Source organism: Lissotriton helveticus, chromosome 9 (genome assembly GCF_964261635.1).
Source record: "Lissotriton helveticus chromosome 9, aLisHel1.1, whole genome shotgun sequence".
Lineage (NCBI taxonomy): Eukaryota > Metazoa > Chordata > Amphibia > Caudata > Salamandridae > Lissotriton > Lissotriton helveticus.
The window spans coordinates 735,159,405-735,177,507 of NC_136070.1; the positions used below are offsets into that span (position 1 = coordinate 735,159,405).

An 18,103-nucleotide genomic window follows, 5' to 3' on the forward strand; every position below is an offset into this window, starting at 1 on the left:
AATTGGGCAAACAAATATATTCTTCATGATATGCCTAGAGTAGTAATGAGGTATTTCAATTTACATTTAATTTTAGAGCTCAGGAACCTTTGCCAGACCAATATTTCGGCATAATTTGTCATTTTTCTCTCCGCTGGCCTCTTACCTGTATGGAGCAAGTGCAGAGCCAGATGAAAAAAGTGAAAGATATCAATGAGCTTTACTCATAATTCAAATACACGCAAGTATACTGTAGCTCTAGAGAAACTCCTACACAGGCAATCACAAATAGAGGGTTTGTTAGTGATTCGTATTTTGAGCTAAAGCACTAAACTGTTTAGTTAATGTAATCTATAACATTTCCTTCAGCCAGAAGGTGTATGGTCACCTTTTAAAAATGTCTGCACGTATTCGGTATACATGTGATTTCACACTGCATACACATGTGGTGAACATTGGTGCAAGACAAACACAAACTAAGATAAAAGCTCTGGTCCTCACCGCCTTTAGCTCTTCATAGGTCACCACCATCACGTTAGGATTATCCATGTGCTTGTTCCAGGTCACTGCATGCTTAAAATACGAACCCCATAAAACTGAAAGTTCGAGTACAGAAAAAAAGAACATTAGATTACTTTTCAGAAAATAAAACGGTCATGATTATTGTCACATTCCATTTAGATTGAGACGACCATTTGGGGAGTTGTTGTGCATTAATCAAAAATGTACATTATTAACAGTGTGCAGAATATTAATTTACATTTGATATCACACAAGTATGATAAATGATACTATTGCCATTGATTTCGCTGTGACTCTTTAAAGTGTGTTTTCCTGGCTTATGCTAACTAGATCTCAGTTAGGCCTCAAAGCCATTTTCTGCAAAATGGATGTCTCATCATGTTCGTATTTTGTTTATAATTCTGCTGCATATAGTTAAGCAAAATGTGAATTTGGTTATTTCCGAATGACTGTTCTCGAAAAAGCTCTCTAGCATAGTCTCACTGTTGTAATGTTCTCCCAAAGATTTTCCCCTAACAGGTAGCGGTATATTCATGCTCATTGGTTCACTGCTATTTATGTAACTATCCAACTATCCAGCCACTGGGTGGGTAGAGCTGTGGTATAATATTTCAGGGGTACACCTCACCCACACCACAAACGCAGATGCAGATTACTCTGATTTTTTAAAACTTTACGATAATTTCAGATGCATTTAATCAAAGTTACTCAAAAATCTTACCCATTCATAACATTTTTATTTCATTTAAAAAAATGCTGAGAATATAAAAAAGAGCCAGTCAGTCAGTGAAATATCTTTATTCGGTTTATGAGCAAACCATAAAAGCAAGAAAAAACAATATATATAAACAGTTGTAAAAACCTAATCCATTAAACACAATCAAGACTCATAAATATGTATAAAATCAATCATTTAAAACCATTAAAAACTATTTCATTTTACACATGATATTTAAAAGGGAATGTACATGATATAGTGTTTAAGTTAATTTTCTCAAGATTCTTACAGCTGCTGATAAAAAATTAGCGATGATAAAAGTTTCCCAGACATCAGGCAACATTTGCAAATGGAGAAGGGCTTGTCTCACTTGCACGAAGCCCTTGTTTCTTAGAATTGGGAGAATAAAACGTTTCCTAATGACAATGAGGTGTTCACAGAAAAAGAGGAAATGTATAATGTCTTGTTGCGAAAAATTATCGCAAGTACAGGGGCCAAGGTCGTCTGCCCTCTTCCAACCTTTCTGATTACCAAAAAGAAAATGAAATTGGTTAAATCTGAATCTACGGTTCAATGGATAGTGTTGTTTTACATAGCTGGTGGGCCCTTACTGTCACCTTTACCAGCTCTCTCTGTTCCCTATTCATGGTGGCTATGCGCAAGTACATTTCCTTAGACCATTTTATATCTCCCTTCACTAAAGTTTCTGGGGAGTGATATAGTTCAGGACGACCCAGTTTACCTGCAAGCTTCTGAATATATTTGAGCCAGGGTATACTCAGCCCGCGGTCGAGTGACATACAGTCTTTCAGAATAATGTGGTTAAGCACTAAGTCAGGGTTTAACCAGGTGGCTATCCATTTCAATAGAGGAGCCACAGCAATGGCGTCTTCAACAAAGCCAATTCCAATCTCCTGATGGACAATGTAATTAGCTGTTGTCTTGGGGACAGATAAAAGGTTCTTTAAAAACCTTTATTCAACCTTCTGTATGTTCTTTGTGTTTTTAATGCCCCACAGCTCGGCCCCATATATAGCTACTGAAATGCACTTGGCTCTGTATATTTGGATGAGGGCCTGCATTGGTCTGGCTCCTAACTTTCTGGCGAAACCCAATACAGCCAGGGTAGCCCTTATCAATACGATTTTTTTCGCTGTGATTTGGGTTACCCAGGATCCTTGGTCATCAAATAGTACACCCAGGTAAGGGAATGACGTCACCCTGGTTAATATGTGTCCCTCGCAATAAAACGTTTTAACTTTTGATGATTTCTGCCCAAAAACCATTATATGTGATTTTGCGAAATTTACACTCAAATCTAATGATTTCATAAAGACAGAGAAAGAGTCTAACATTAACTGAAGTCCCACTGCCGTCCTTGCTAGGAGGGCGGCATCATCCGCATATAAAAGTGCGGGAATCAGGCGTTTCCCTGCACGAGGAATATCTTTACAGGAGGCAATTAGGGCCATATCTAGGTTATTAATATATAATGTAAAAAGCAGGGGCGCCAAAATGCACCCCTGCCTAACTCCATTAGATATGGGTATGTCTTCCGTACAGTTACCCTGTTGGTCATACCTCAACGTTGCAGATAAATCCCTGTGCAGGTCAGCTAGGAAATAGACTATGTTTTTGTCTACTCCACAGGTTAGGAGCATGGACCACAGCTTCGACCTATTTACTCGGTCGAAAGCCGAGGAGAGGTCCATAAAGGCTACCAATAGTGGGCCTTTCTTTGCCACCGTATATTTACCTATTAGTAATTGCAAATTTAAACATTGATCTGTGGTGCCCATCCCTTTTCTGAAGCCATACTGGGCCACAGACAACGTTCCAGATTCCTCCAGCCAACCAGTCAGTTGGCCAAGGACCACCCTACCAAGCACTTTCACCGAGGAATCGATTAGGGATATCGGGCGATAACAGCACGGATGACTTCTATTTCCCTTCTTATATATGGGTATGATGACAGATCTTGCCCATGTAGAGGGCAAGCCCAATTGACAGGCATTTACAAAGACATTGTATAAAATCTTCGACCAGGTTTTTACATCAGATTTAAAAAGATCTGCCGGGACTCCATCCGGCCCTGGGGCCTTATTACTCGTCATTTGCATAATGGCCTGTGTTACCTCTAACTCTGTAAAGGACAAAGAATAATTCTCCATGTTTAAAACTGGGCCTTCCAGCATCTCATTTCCATCATAAACTTGTTTAAAATGACTGTGCCATTCTTTTTCCTGGATACTGCAATCAAGCTCACTATTGCTTTTATTCTGAAAAAAGGGCTTATTCACCACAGACCAAAATGTGGCACTGTTTTTATTACATCTATTGATAAAAGCTCGTTCCAGGCTTCCTCCCTAATTTAATTTCTTTGCTTTTTTTGTACTTTTTTATAAGTGTTCCTAAGGGCAGCAATTTCCGCTTTGTCAGGCGTAACGGCTTTCAGAGCTACCATCAACTTCCGGTGGGCTATTGAACAGTTGTGATCAAACCATCCGATCCTGGGTTGCCCCTTTACTTTTTTTTAAGGTCACTATCAACCTGAGTGCATATTCTGCCATAGGCCAATAGGACCTCGTCCCCTATGACATCATCTTTCAAACAGGTGGTCATATCTTCCCCAACTTTTCCCATCAAATTTTCCCTGAAATCTAACGGTACCACTCGGCACCATTTCAGGCGTCGAGCTTGATCGATAGGTCTTATATCATGGATTCCAGCTGTCTGGTTGGATTTGACTGTTTTTTTTAGATCGTCTGTCAGAGACACCCTGACAAGGTTATGATCACCATAGGTAGACCAGCTCACTTTATACTGGCTGACACTACTTGCTATATTTACACTCACAAAAATATAATCAATTGTTGAACCGGGACCTCTTCCTTTATAAGTTGGGATGTCTCCTGTAGACTTGGTAGGGTAAATCAAATCATTGCTTGCCACCAAATCTTCCAAGTACAAACCCTGGGGGGTGTGTTCAAAATGAGTATGATCTTGGTTCTCTGGACCTAGACTATCCCATACAAAACAGTTACCATTACAACGGTGAACATTAAAATCTCCAAGCACAATAACCGAATAACAAATGGTACTGTTAACATTATACAGCTCCAAAAAATCATATAGACTGACTAAATGTTCATTTAAAATACACTTTTCAAATGAGTTATAAAAGTTGACAATAAGCCAATTCCCAGAGGATTCAGTAAGAATTTCCACAGCTAGGCAGTGTGGTGTACCTGTCTCCACTTTAGTATAAGTCCCCTCTAGTTTAAGTGAAATAAGGGTTAAGAGACCCCCCTTCGTCCTCCCCATGGGGGACGGGACTGCTGCCGACCAGAAGGCCACATATCCATCCAAGAAAAAGGTGTTCCTTGTGTCCCAAGTTTCCTGGAGCCCAATGATATCACAGTCAGTCAAACACTCCCTCCACTTTATGTAGTTTTCTTTGCTCTTCAACCCAGCGATGTTCCAGCTGAGGACCCTCGTTCCTAGACGTGGGGCCCTCTCTACCACCGTACCATCAAAACAACCAGCTTGACCGACCCCTACAGTATTCGTAACATTGAGGTTTCCACCCCCACAAATACTTGCTGGAATTCCATTTAACCCACGTTCCTCCTCCACAGCCAATGGAGGAGCTTCAACAACAGGTATGGAATGGTCCCGGCCGTATTCAAGTCAGTCATTTGAATCTAGATCACTCAGGGGCTGGTATCGATTGAATGTGGGAACCCCACGGCTGGTAGACCCTTCGGTGCCAATTTCTCTGCCCCTACATAAATCGGTAACGGGCTGCTGAGTTAAGTGTCTATAAAAGTACCCCAGTGAGCGAAGTGTAATGCCCTGATCGGACCGTGGCAGCGAGGAAGCTCTTAGCAAAGCATTGTTAACAAGGAGTGGATTACTGAAGTTTATAATGACACAATCGCCTATCAATGCGACTCTCCTGGTGGTTAATATCTCATGTGATAAAGCTACTGGAAACCCACACTCTCTATTTAGCCACGAAACAGTTTTATTTTTTAGAGATTCGTGGGATTCTTGCTTATTTAGGTAACCAGCCTCTGTAAAGGGTGGTACATTTGTCAACACTGCGACAAACGGGGCACATTCAGGGGGTAGGTCTGGCTGTGCACTAACAGTGCAACCAGTCTTTCCTTCTGCCGTCCCTCTTTTACTCCCTAGACATGTTGCAAGTGGTATATTTTTGCATGCAGTTTTCAGGGGTACAGGGCCTGCTTTTTCTACTGTACAGGGCCCCTCATTTGTGAGCTTTGTTGACTCTTTAATAACCCTCAGATCCTTTTCAACAGTTTTATCAGCTCTATCAATACGAGGTCCCAGGAGACTGCTTAATTTCACAATTTCTGCAGACAGAGTGACAATTTTGGCCATTAAAGGTTTTATTAACTTGGTGATTTTCGCCTCCATAATGCCAATCAGGCAATCAAATTGCTCTGTATCTAATTTAATCATGGCATTATTAGTTGCTACCTCATTTATATTTTCCACACTAACGAGTGGCGGGTCAGCTCTTTTATTGATGGTTCGGCCACCCCCCCCGTTTAATCTGCGTGTGCTTGCGGGACCTCAGCACTCTCTGTGTTACCGGTGCCGTAGAGCGCTCAGCTTGAGCATCATTTAAATCACCCGTGTTAACCAAAATCTGCGATAAATCTGTGGGTAGGAGTGCAGAATCTGCCATATTTACTGAATCATTTGGGGCAGCATCACTACTATCACACTGAGTTGAGAGAGATAACGCCGTAGGCGAAATAGGCATTGTGAGGGGATTGTTTCCCTGACCTAGTGATTTTCGTCGTTCACTATTTATTTTAGTCACTACTTTCACTAGATAGTTATCTAGTGTCGCTACAGCAGGAGGTGTTTTGCCTATAGTGGATTTCTTCATCTTCAAAGGTTACAAATAAAAGCCTTTAGGGGATCTGATGTAGTGCAGAGGTAGAGGAGATTGGTACACAATACACTGATTTGGAGTATTTCCACTCCTTACCCTGAGCGACCACACAAATGATATGAAAAAAATGACGCTCTCACTCAAACCGTAATGACGAGGGTCAGCTACGCAATACAGGAACCAAAATCCATGGCCCAGCCCAGCCTCTTTAGGCCTCTGAGGGCCCTTGTCCTGGGCTGCTGGGAGGTAGGGGCGCGGCTTGCTCCCGGGCCAGGTGGTGGCAGGTGAAGGATCCTGGGACTTGGAGTCCGCCTTGGTGTTCCGGCGGAACTGCAACAAGCCCAGGGTCAAGGTGCTCTCCCCGCTTGCCTCCAACAACTTTTAGCCAGTTCAAAAAGTGGGTCAGAGGGTCCGCTGTCTCCCTCGTGGTCAGCTCTGCCAATGTTTTTCCACTCACTGAGCCAAAAGGGTTACGGGCATTATGATATTGAATTAAAATTACACATAAATGAAAAAATATGAAATTAAACATTTATATCAATAATAAAACAGGTGGTTTTGTGACTAATCGCAGAAAAAAGCTTATGTACAGCATCTCTTCTCTTAGCATAGTATCCCCAAGTGCCATGGCTTAGTTAAAACTTCCAGAATGGTCTAAAACTTCAAGAATTACGCTTGGGAAACCTTCGTTTTGATGTCCCTGGTTAGAGAAGTATCACAATAATTCATATTCTCCTCACTGGCAGAAGACCATACGTTCTGCTAGCTCACGTCACTACATGCATCTGGTGCCGACGTGTAAACCAATGCGATCCTCGGGGGGAGCAGAGCGAAGCAGTCTCCCCCCGCGGATTTTCGCCCGGGTGGACGGACCCGGAGCAATGACGCGTTAGGACAGGGCGCGCGCGTAGATTGCTGCGTAGGAGTTTAGTCAGGGGAGAGGCGCCATGGGAGTTTACAGGCATAGGAGGCAGGAGTTTTTAGGCGAGGCAGGCGGTGAGAGCGTTTCTGCAGGCAGGGCGGTGTGTCGCTATTTAATAATTTAATTGTGTGTTTTTGTACGGTGCAGACTTTGTCAAGGGAAGCCGGAGTGCTTCACAGGGGGAACAGTGATTCATTATTTCTTTCTTTATTTGTGCAATGTGGTGTGGCGCGAGCTTGGTCCGAGGGTGTCTGAGCGCTTTGCAGGGGAACTGGTTGAGAAATGTAGGGAATTTCGATTACATGTGTTACATACAGGTATATATAAAAAAAAAAAAAAACTTTATTATTGCAAATGTACAAGATGTAAAGTCACATAAGGAGGAGATACATATGGATCTACTCTAAGTGTCCACAGGCAGGGTAGATATTATAAAGGTCTATTGCATATACTAGTGATTAGAGTTAGCTATATATACATAGAGAAGGCATATGACTGGAGATGTGGGGGAGCATTGCAGCTGAACAACTGGCAGAAGCGAGGGTGGCATTGATTGGGGCGGGGTGACGGTCGTGATAGAACGGGGTACAGGGGTTAGCAAGCAGTGCATTACATAAGGGACAAATTGTTTTATGAGCAGGTTACAAGGTGTACTACGTACAAGTGGTGGTATACTGCTGCAGTGGGTTGGGGGCGCCCAACCATGGGAATGCACATGACATAGGCAGTGGTGGCAATGGCGCAGGTATTGTCAGCAAGCAAAAGCGGGTGGTAGACAACTGTGTTACAAGAAGGACAGTTATGTGCAGGTTACCAAAGAGTGCAGAACACAGGTAAAGGGTAGTACTACAATAATGGCAGTCTATCAAACCTCAAGGACACACTAGGACGGCATTTCCATCGTCCTTGACTTGCTTCGGACGGGCTTGGTTATGGAAGAAGACGGAGGAGCTAAGTGGCCACAGCGTGCAGCGTCAAGAGGGAACCCCGTCATCCACCTGCCACCCTCAAGTGGACTATGACTCTGATTCAATGGGGGTGGCTTGTAACAACTGCAGAGACAAAAGGTATCAGCAGGGCTCCTGCGAAGGGTAAGTATATGGCGGTTTTGACCGGAGCGGTTAAAATTTGGTGGCGGACCTGTTCATTGGGCAGGTCCTAGTTTTTCTTTATCAACATTGCGAAGCAGGAGCGGCTTTGCGTAGGTCACAGTATTCACGAGACTTTACTAGTGCGGTGGTCTCTGCTGCTAATCCTCAATGTGGCCGCTTGGGGTGTGGGGTTACACACTCGGACGTTGGAACTGCGGTTATGAAAGGTATTTCGCAGGGTTACTGCGAAGGGTAAGTATATGGCGGTTTCTAGCTGGAGCGGTTAGAAATTGGTGGAGGACCTTGCTCCTAGGGAGGATCATAAGGTGTCTTTTTAACAGTCGCGACACAGGCTGTGACCTCTTGATGGTGTATGATGGCAAATTGGTGAGGGCGAATTGCCAAATACTACGATACTTTTGCAACTTTTCTGGTTGATCAAACGGAGTAAAATTTTAGCTATGAATGGACAGTGGTGTCGATAATATGGGATATATATTGAAAATGCGGTTCCGGTGGTAGTCAATCCGGAATTGGGGTAGGGGTTTTTTCAGGGTAACTTCATGTCTGCCAGTATTTTTCAGAGGTCACGAGCGGATTTAACGTCGGATCAAGGTCAGCGAGTGGGACATCGTGGGCGCGATGATCGCCAAGAATTTTCAGCAGCGGGCTGCGCAGCTAAAGTCAGATAGGTAATAGCTAATAGGCTGTGTGGGCACGACCTGTAGCGTGCAAAATTTTTGTCATTATACCACGTTTTGCTGGCAAGTTTTCAAGGGTTTCTTTTAAGGGGCAGTGGTTTGGGGTAGAGAGTTGAAGGGTGTGGTTTTCTTGAAGCGAAGGTTCCACGTTTCAGTAAGGGGAGGGCTCATTCAGTTTGCTTTAGCGGGAGCCAATTTATTTTGATTGGTTACAACAGCTTCTACGGTACTTGCTCGTTTGCTGTTTTGCTGGGTGGGAGCTTAGTCGTGTTTCGGCTGCATATGATATTAGTTCTTTGGGGCATTTTGGTTTTCAGCTTTGAGGGGCTTAAAGGGGCCTTTGGGCAGGAAATCTACAAAGGTATAGGTTTCAGAAGGTAATTTGTGATTTTGGTCGTGACAGTACAAACGGATCAAAGGGGCAGGTGGGCATGGTTTTCACTGAGTGGGAGTTGTATTGGGGTTCGTTGTCCACGGCATGAATGGGAATTCCTTTTACTACCCCCTCATTTCAGTCACGGGTGGGATTTTGTCCTGCACACTGGGACAATATCATCTTTTTCTGGAGGTGTTTCCGCAAATTTGTTGACGTTAGTTGGCCAGAATCCCTTATAGTATGGGACCCATTTCTGTTAGACTTGGAGAGGTGAGCAAAGGCGTCATGGTTGGGATATATAAAAAAAAAAAAAAAAGTGTATGTATGTGTATGTATATGTATGTGTATGTGTATATATGTATCTATATGTATATATGTATATATGTGTATGTGTATGTATATGCAGGCATCAGCGATCTTCTGAACCTGGCACCCATCAAGGGTAAATTAGCGACTCACTACAAATACCACAATAGAGTGGGAACCTGCAGCCTATCAGCAGACGGCATCTTCGTATTTTAGTGAGACGCGCATCGCAGAGGGAAAGCAGAAAACGGCCTTTGAGAAAGCAAGGAAGCGAAACGCGTCAGGCCGCGACTTCTGAACTATCGAGTCTGCATGGCATTGTTGTTCCTGGCAGTGCTCCCCGAACCTGAAGGGCAACCTGCGAGCTTTTATTTACAACGCGGCATGCCTTGCCGCGGGGGAAGCACCACTACTGAATTCTGAGCGGGCCGTTGAGTTGGGAAATCGCCCAGCTCAGTTCGGGAGGATCAACGCCGATATCATTGACTCTCTAGCTCAGGGGGCCCATCCAGGGCAGGCATCAGCGATCTTCTGAACCTGGCACCCATCAAGGGTAAATTAGCGACTCACTACAAATACCACAATACAGTGGGAACCTGCAGCCTATCAGCAGACGGCATCTTCGTATTTTAGTGAGACGCGCATCGCAGAGGGAAAGCAGAAAACGGCCTTTGAGAAAGCAAGGAAGCGAAACAGCGTCAGGCCGCGACTTCTGAACTATCGAGTCTGCATGGCATTGTTGTTCCTGGCAGTGCTCCCCGAACCTGAAGGGCAACCTGCGAGCTTTTATTTACAACGCGGCATGCCTTGCCGCGGGGGAAGCACCACTACTGAATTCTGAGCGGGCCGTTGAGTTGGGAAATCGCCCAGCTCAGTTCGGGAGGATCAACGCCGATATCATTGACTCTCTAGCTCAGGGGGCCCATCCAGGGCAGGCATCAGCGATCTTCTGAACCTGGCACCCATCAAGGGTAAATTAGCGACACACTACAAATACCACAATACAGTGGGAACCTGCAGCCTATCAGCAGACGGCATCTTCGTATTTTAGTGAGACGCGCATCGCAGAGGGAAAGCAGAAAACGGCCTTTGAGAAAGCAAGGAAGCGAAACGCGTCAGGCCGCGACTTCTGAACTATCGAGTCTGCATGGCATTGTTGTTCCTGGCAGTGCTCCCCGAACCTGAAGGGCAACCTGCGAGCTTTTATATATATATATATATATAAATAAAAATAAATAAATACTCGGCGGATGGAAGTTTGATGGTTGTTCCCGTTCTATTCGTAGGTAGTTTGCATGGCATGAATTTCTAAGTGCCACTTGGGGCTTAAGTCTGGCCAAAAAACAAAGCTGGATCGTGGGACACTCAATTGTGAAGTGGGTCGTCATTTTTGCTGACCACCAAAGCTACGGAAGGAATTTGGGTATCCCCGGTGCTGGACATGAACTTTACTGGTGCGGTAAAGGGGGAATGCGCTGGGAGATTTTGTTCTCTTTATTGGCAAAGATCGGGTATGACAGAGGTGGCCCTGATATGCTAATCCTCCATCTAGGGGAGAATGACCTGGTGGCATTATCGGGTTTAAGTTTAATCAACGCATGCAATTAGATTTAGCTGTGATATACGAGAATTGGCTAGGGACCAGTCTAGTGTGGAACAAATTTGTGTTTAGACAACAGTGGAGGAATGCAAGGTGCCATAGCACCATGGCAAAAGCCAAGAACAGTTAAACAAGGCTCTGCAGATTTTCTGTGTGGGTTTGGGGATCCAGACAATCGCACATGACAGCATCACTGGGAAGGAAGGCCATTTGTTTGTTTGTCCACCTCACACAATTGGGGATGGCGTATTACATACTTGAAATTAGAGACATGTTATACAAACTTTTGAAAGTGGATTTGTGGGTGTTTTCCAGAAGGGAGGAATAATAAAAAAATAAAAAATTTTTTTTTTAAAAAAAACAAGAAAGCGGGTTGAACTGAGTAACAACAAAGTAAGATAAGAATGGTTTTGGTTTTCAGGTGGGGTCAGGAAAAATCCAAGGTTTTTCCTGGGTGGCGGAATAGGGGGAGGTCAAGATCTAGAGCGGACTTGACCGTCCTTCATGAGAGAGGGTGGTGGGAGGTACAGGATGGGAGAAAAGGAAAGAAAAGATGGAAAAGTGAAAGATTTTGAAACATGGTGGTGAATTCAAGAAAAAGGAAGTTATATTGGTTTTGGAACAATACAGTTATAAACAAACAAGTGCAGAAATAAATGCTATGGTTTTGATACAATATGCAAATTCAACGGTTCTGAAGATAAATGTAAAATTACAACTGTTTGAAGGTTTACGGATATTTATAAATTGCCTGATCTAACGAATAAAAGTGGCCTTTTATGCTACCAGTGATGTTTGTCTCATTGCATTGGGTCTGGATTATTTCGGGCGATGCGATCCTCGGGGGGAGCAGAGCGAAGCAGTCTCCCCCCGCGGATTTTCGCCCGGGTGGACGGACCCGGAGCAATGACGCGTTAGGACAGGGCGCGCGCGTAGATTGCTGCGTAGGAGTTTAGTCAGGGGAGAGGCGCCATGGGAGTTTACAGGCATAGGAGGCAGGAGTTTTTAGGCGAGGCCCGCCCACCCACCCTCTGATGACAAGATGTTCAATAAAATGGTTTATGTTGTTAACAAGCTTTGTATGGAACGACAGATGTTAGACATGCAATATGCCACTGTAGGTCAGGCAATTGATGTGTATCCTATTATCTGGGAGTGGCGGAATAGGGGGAGGTCAAGATCTAGAGCGGACTTGACCGTCCTTCATGAGAGAGGGTGGTGGGAGGTACAGGATGGGGGAAAAGGAAAGAAAAGATGGAAAAGTGAAAGATTTTGAAACATGGTGGTGAATTCAAGAAAAAGGAAGTTATATTGGTTTTGGAACAATACAGTTATAAACAAACAAGTGCAGAAATAAATGTTATGGTTTTGGTACAATATGCAAATTCAACGGTTCTGAAGATAAATGTAAAATTATAACTGTTTGAAGGTTTACGGATATTTATAAATTGCCTGATCTAACGAATAAAAGTGGCCTTTTATGCTACCAGTGATGTTTGTCTCATTGCATTGGGTCTGGATTATTTCGGGCGATGCAACTGCAGTCTAAAAAGAATTCTATGTTTGTTATTATTGAAATAAATGGTGTGGCAGTGTTTATAAAGGATTATTTTGCTATATTTGTGAAGTTGTTTGTGCTCTTTGCAATTCCCTGGAGCAACGCCTTCTCTGGTGTGGCCTGCGAACGGAACACAGCCGGTGCCTGCACCTATTTTTACGAGTGACGAGTAATTTGGTAGTGCGGAAAGCTGCACACATTTTTATAATGGCCCTTAATTGGGCACAACCCTAGCATTAAACCTGAGGTAAAGTGAGTCTTGTCTCATTTGCAGGAGGGCATGGCATCATACAAATGAGGGAATATATTTGTCCTTGTTCTGCCCCATATTGTGGAGAAAAAGGGGAGGGCCTTCCGGTGCTGTTTTGCCAGCTGCCTGGGGCAGACAGGGCGCCAAACAGGAACCCCTAGCAGCAGAGCTGGGTGAGGGTCCTCATTCGTAACTCTACATTATCCCTGATGATACATGATATACAGGACCAACAACTGGGTAGAGTAGGGCATCCACTGATTCATAGCAGATGCCCTATCACAATAATCTCAAAATTATCTTCTAAATTGTAGCATTTGCTAATTCCCTCACCTACTGGTCGAATATACAAATTGAGCTTTGGCGTTCTTCCCCCTTACCCCAAAGGTCAGTACTTTATAAAGAGAGTGATCTACAGTCCATATTTTTTAATTTCTAAATTATTTGCATCTAAACAACCTTGGGGAATATGAACATTTAGCTGGTGCCACATAAAGGTCAATATCGATCTTTTACCACAGTAGCCCTGAACTAAGGCAATGCAAGTACATGTTTTTTCTGAAAATTAATTCCATAAAACTTACAGACAATAAAGCAATGATTTAAATGCAATGTTACAGAATTGTTAAGACCAATTGAGATCACTCTAAGACCTAACATAGCATAACTCTCTTAAAAACACAAGATGGCTCTCCTAAAAACAGAAATATAAAGTGGAGCAGGTCCAGTCACCCCACCTAACAAGCATTTACAATGCAACGGTTTCGCCTTTGGAAAGTTAGAGCTATTGGCATTGTAAATGACAACATTTGTATTTATGTGTTGCCCCAGATGACGACGGTCATAGTATTTTATGCCTGGTCAATAAAATGCATTGAAAGCCATCCGAGCCCTGTGTAGATTTAGCTGAGCTTCGGCAGAGACGTTCTAATCTTAGGGAAGGTAGGCGCAGGCCCCCGCCCTGCTCCTCTTCCCCTCACGTAAAATGAGGTTACAATCCGGAGTTGGCGCTGGGCTGGGCCCGAAAGGAAGGTCTCCATGATGGACTAGGTTAATGAAGCGTTAAATCCTCACCTGCAGAGAGCGGGAGGGGCTCTGTCCTCGGAATGTTTTTAAAAAAAATCTTTTATTATCACACTCCGCATTGTGAAGTGGCTGCTCAAGTGGGACATGGGAAGTGTTGGAAAACAAACCCTGTTCGGGGTCATAAAGAGTGAGCGCTTCCTGCCCCCGCTCCCTGGGGGGCTGACCTTTCTTTGCAGCTCCCATTGCGGGGCCAGCGGGGAGCTGTGTGCAGGGAACGGGCCGCAGACCTCCGACCCCCGCCCCGTCACATCGAGGCCCCTAACCCTGCATTTAAGACCCGTCTGTAGCAAGAGCTCTGTTACTTGGCGATCTGCTCAGTAACTGTATAAAGGGCCCGCCGCTTACACGAAGGAGATAGATACAATTATAAAACACTGCTCAATCACAAAAGCCATTGAACTGAGTTTATCCACCAACCCTGGGCTGCCTGTGTACACTTGCGTTTTCAGAACTGCCTTCTCTTCCACGAAGGAGCTGGGATGTGTGCTCACAGCGGGTGCTGCTTTATCCGTAGACCCTGTGTTGACACCCAGAAGGGCCGGGACGCCTGCTCGATACCCCCCACGCTGCAGAGGCCACTGTCCCTTCTATGGATTCTGGAGCACAAGGGCAGCTCCGCCTCCAACCGCACAAAGTGCAGCTCATCAGCACTGCTTGCCACCGAGGGCAAGTACAAACCACTCTGGAGCCAGCACAATGCTTTACAACGCTCCACAGAGATCGGGAACTCGTATTAATACTCTGTACGGAGTTACAAATGCAGTGAAATGCACTAATTTACAGAATTGGAACATTCTCAGCTCTAAATATTCACAGCAATAGCATTGCTGCAGTAACTAATTTATCTGATGCCACTGACCAACATTGGCAAAGACAATTGATGTGGCTTGTTTTAGGCGACTGTCACCCAACGCAAAGCTCGTCATTTGGAGGAATGCCCCCTCCCCTCCCCCCTCACACACAGACACTCCTCAGACACACACGCACACACACACACTCTCACACACACACTCACACTCACATGCACACACACACACGCACACACTCTATCTCTCTCACACACACACACACACACACCTGGAACGTCCTCCGTGTTTCCACCGGTCCCGGGTCCGAGGCCGGTGTTTCCCGCGGGTCACTGATCTCAGGGCCGGGGGGTCCCCGGCATGACTCGGACCCATGCCCGGTGCGCGCACAGAGGCCCCTCACGGACAGTGGGAGGGGGGCGGGCACACGGAGAGCGGGAGGGGGGAGGGGGGACAGGCTCACGGAGAGCGGGAGGGGGGAGAGGCTCACGGAGAGCGGGAGGGGGGAGGGGGGACAGGCTCACGGAGAGCGGGAGGGGGGACGGGCACACGGAGAGCGGGAGGGGGGACACGGAGGAAGGCAGGACCACACGGAGAACGGGAGGGGGGAGAGCGGGAGGGGGGACGGCGGGAGGAGGGACACGGAGGAAGGCAGGACAGCAGCAAGCACTCACCAGAGGTTGGGGCAAATGATAAAATGAAAGGCGGCCCAAAAAAAAAAACACACAACACGCCCCCAGCCGCATGGCGTGTCCAAAGTGGCTGGATGAGAAAAACATCCGAGGAACGCCCACGAGTCGCCTCGAAGGATGACGGACGCCTCTTTTTGCCAATGGCTAGCGTCCATTTATGGAGCTAGCAAATGGCAAACAGAGGCGGTGCCGAACACCCATACTGTTGACAAAAGTTTTCGATCAGGGAGGGGCACTTCGTGCCCTCGCCAGGTCGAAACCTAAAAACAGAGTCAGACATGCGCATCAGAGGCAATCTGTATTAACAGCTCATTTTGGCCTGAGCTAGAGTTTAAGACCTTTAGCTTTCCTTATTAATACGGTCATAAATAAAAACTTGCTTAGAGCAAAGACAATGTAAATAGTTGTGCTGCCCTTCAAGATTGTCATTGCCTCCTGGTATCTCCGGAAGCCATAATACAAAGAGAGTGGGCGTATCCATTTCCCTCTATGCTTTGCGTATGCTGGGCATAAAAATAAGTCATGGTGTATGGTTTAATTTGCAGCTAGCGAGAACATAGTGCATACAGATGAGTAAACAAGGCTTCCTTGAAATTCCATAGGGCAGTAAATGACACCAGATCCAGTGTATCATAGCAAATTTTAGATATAAGGTTTTTGCTAGTTGCTGGAGCGGGAGTTCTGAAAAGGTTTCATTAAATTAGCAGACCTTGATAGACAACAATTGAGCTCTCAGCCTGCCCAAGTAAGGGACTTCAAAAAAGACTAGTGTATATGTGCTCCCAGAGGTGTTTTTAGCAACAACTTAGAAGGAGCCTCCAACGAAGCAGGATCTGACCAAAAGGATCTAAGGTCCAATTTTTCAAACCATTGGTGGACGTGTTTGAACCATGGAAAAGTCAGGGCTTTGTTGAGGACCAACAATTCCTGTACCAAGCAGGTCACTCCCCATGCCGCACAGCTCCACCTGACTGTACCTGTGTCCCCGCTCGCTGCTGCCGAGAGTTCATGCCATGCCATCAAAAAAAAAAAAAAAGTACCAAAGCACCGCTGTTGGGCGGGTCCGCTTCCCGGCGTAATTCCTTAGTACTCGCGCCATCTTGCGAGTAGTTTGTGCCGTTTTTCTGCGCCATTCTCTAGCTGCGACGTTCTAGTCGTCAGAAGGACACTAGACGTGGGATAAAAGGGAGGTAAACCTGCTGCTCCTTCTTACTAGCTGACTTTTGATCCTCACCTGCGCTTAGCGTGGTTGGTGGCCGGAGCTGCTGCGATTTTAAACTCACCTCGTTTTGTATTTCCTTTCTTTTTTAGTTGTAAATTTTACCTTGTTTTTAATCGCCTGCCTCCCACTTGCACTATAAAATTTACCAAAGCACCGCTGTTGGGCGGGTCCGCTTCCCGGCGTAATTCCTTAGTACTCGCGCCATCTTGCGAGTAGTTTGTGCCGTTTTTCCGCGCCATTCTCTAGCTGCGACGTGCTAGTCGTCAGAAGGACGCTAGACGTGGGATAAAAGGGAGGTAAACCTGCTGCTCCTTCTTACTAGCTGACTTTTGATCCTCACCTGCGCTTAGCGTGGTTGGTGGCCGGAGCTGCTGCGATTTTAAACTCACCTCGTTTTGTATTTCCTTTCTTTTTTAGTTGTAAATTTTACCTTGTTTTTAATCGCCTGCCTCCCACTTGCACTATAAAATTTACCAAAGCACCGCTGTTGGGCGGGTCCGCTTCCCGGCGTAATTCCTTAGTACTCGCGCCATCTTGCGAGTAGTTTGTGCCGCTTTTCGGCGCCATTCTCTAGCTGCGACGTTCTAGTCGTCAGAAGGACGCTAGACGTGGGATAAAAGGGAGTCATGCTGACGCGCAGCGGCTACGCGCAGCGGAGACGCCTGATTGACGCCGGAGTTATGCCAGAGTTCAGCCCGTGTGCGCCCGTCCGCGCTGAGGACGGGCTGGACCCTGGGGTTCCTCGTAGGTCCCAAACATTGCATTGGGGATATTCATCTTCGGAATTGCTGGCTCTTAGACCCCCAGTACTGCCGTGCCACCATCGGTTTTCTCCTGAGGGTTTGCGTCATTTTCAGGTATGCCCTACCTTTAGAACCTTTTTTAAATTGACAACACAGTCTTTAAGGAAACCTTTTCCTCCCCCCCCCCCGCGACAGACGACTTTTCAACCTAGAAGGGGCTTCCTGATCAATGCGCGATCTCCTATTAAACACAATGTAGCATTTCACGATTTTGTGAGTGTGAGGCAACCAGACTGGGTTTTCGTGACCGAGACGTGGGCCTCTGAGTCCGCAGGTCATGATCTCCTTCTGGCTATACCTGAAGGTTATATGCTTCATAGACAGGATAGAGTGCGGCGCAGAGGAGGAGGACTGGCAATCCTCTTCAAGGCGACACTCTTATGTACTGTGAAGTCCCTATCGGTTCCTTCGGATCCTTTTGAGGCTTTATATTTTTGTATTGTTTGTTCTCCTTCGGTCTCCTTTGCTGGAATTCTTGTCTATAGACCCCCAGGACCAAGAACCAATTTCTGCCCTGAGCTCTTCAGAACCTTGGAGCCTT

At 45.6% G+C, this 18,103-nt stretch overlaps 1 protein-coding gene across 1 annotated transcript in view; it reads right to left on the reverse strand.

Annotated features, from left to right (window-relative positions):
* Positions 1–18,103, reverse strand: part of LOC144781835 (sulfotransferase 6B1-like) — a 439,392-nt gene that overhangs the window by 98,576 nt on the left and 322,713 nt on the right. The window contains exon 5 of the mRNA XM_078660865.1: positions 481–575. Within this exon, the coding sequence (XP_078516991.1) occupies positions 481–575 (95 nt within the window). The remainder of the gene's footprint in view (positions 1–480; positions 576–18,103) is intronic.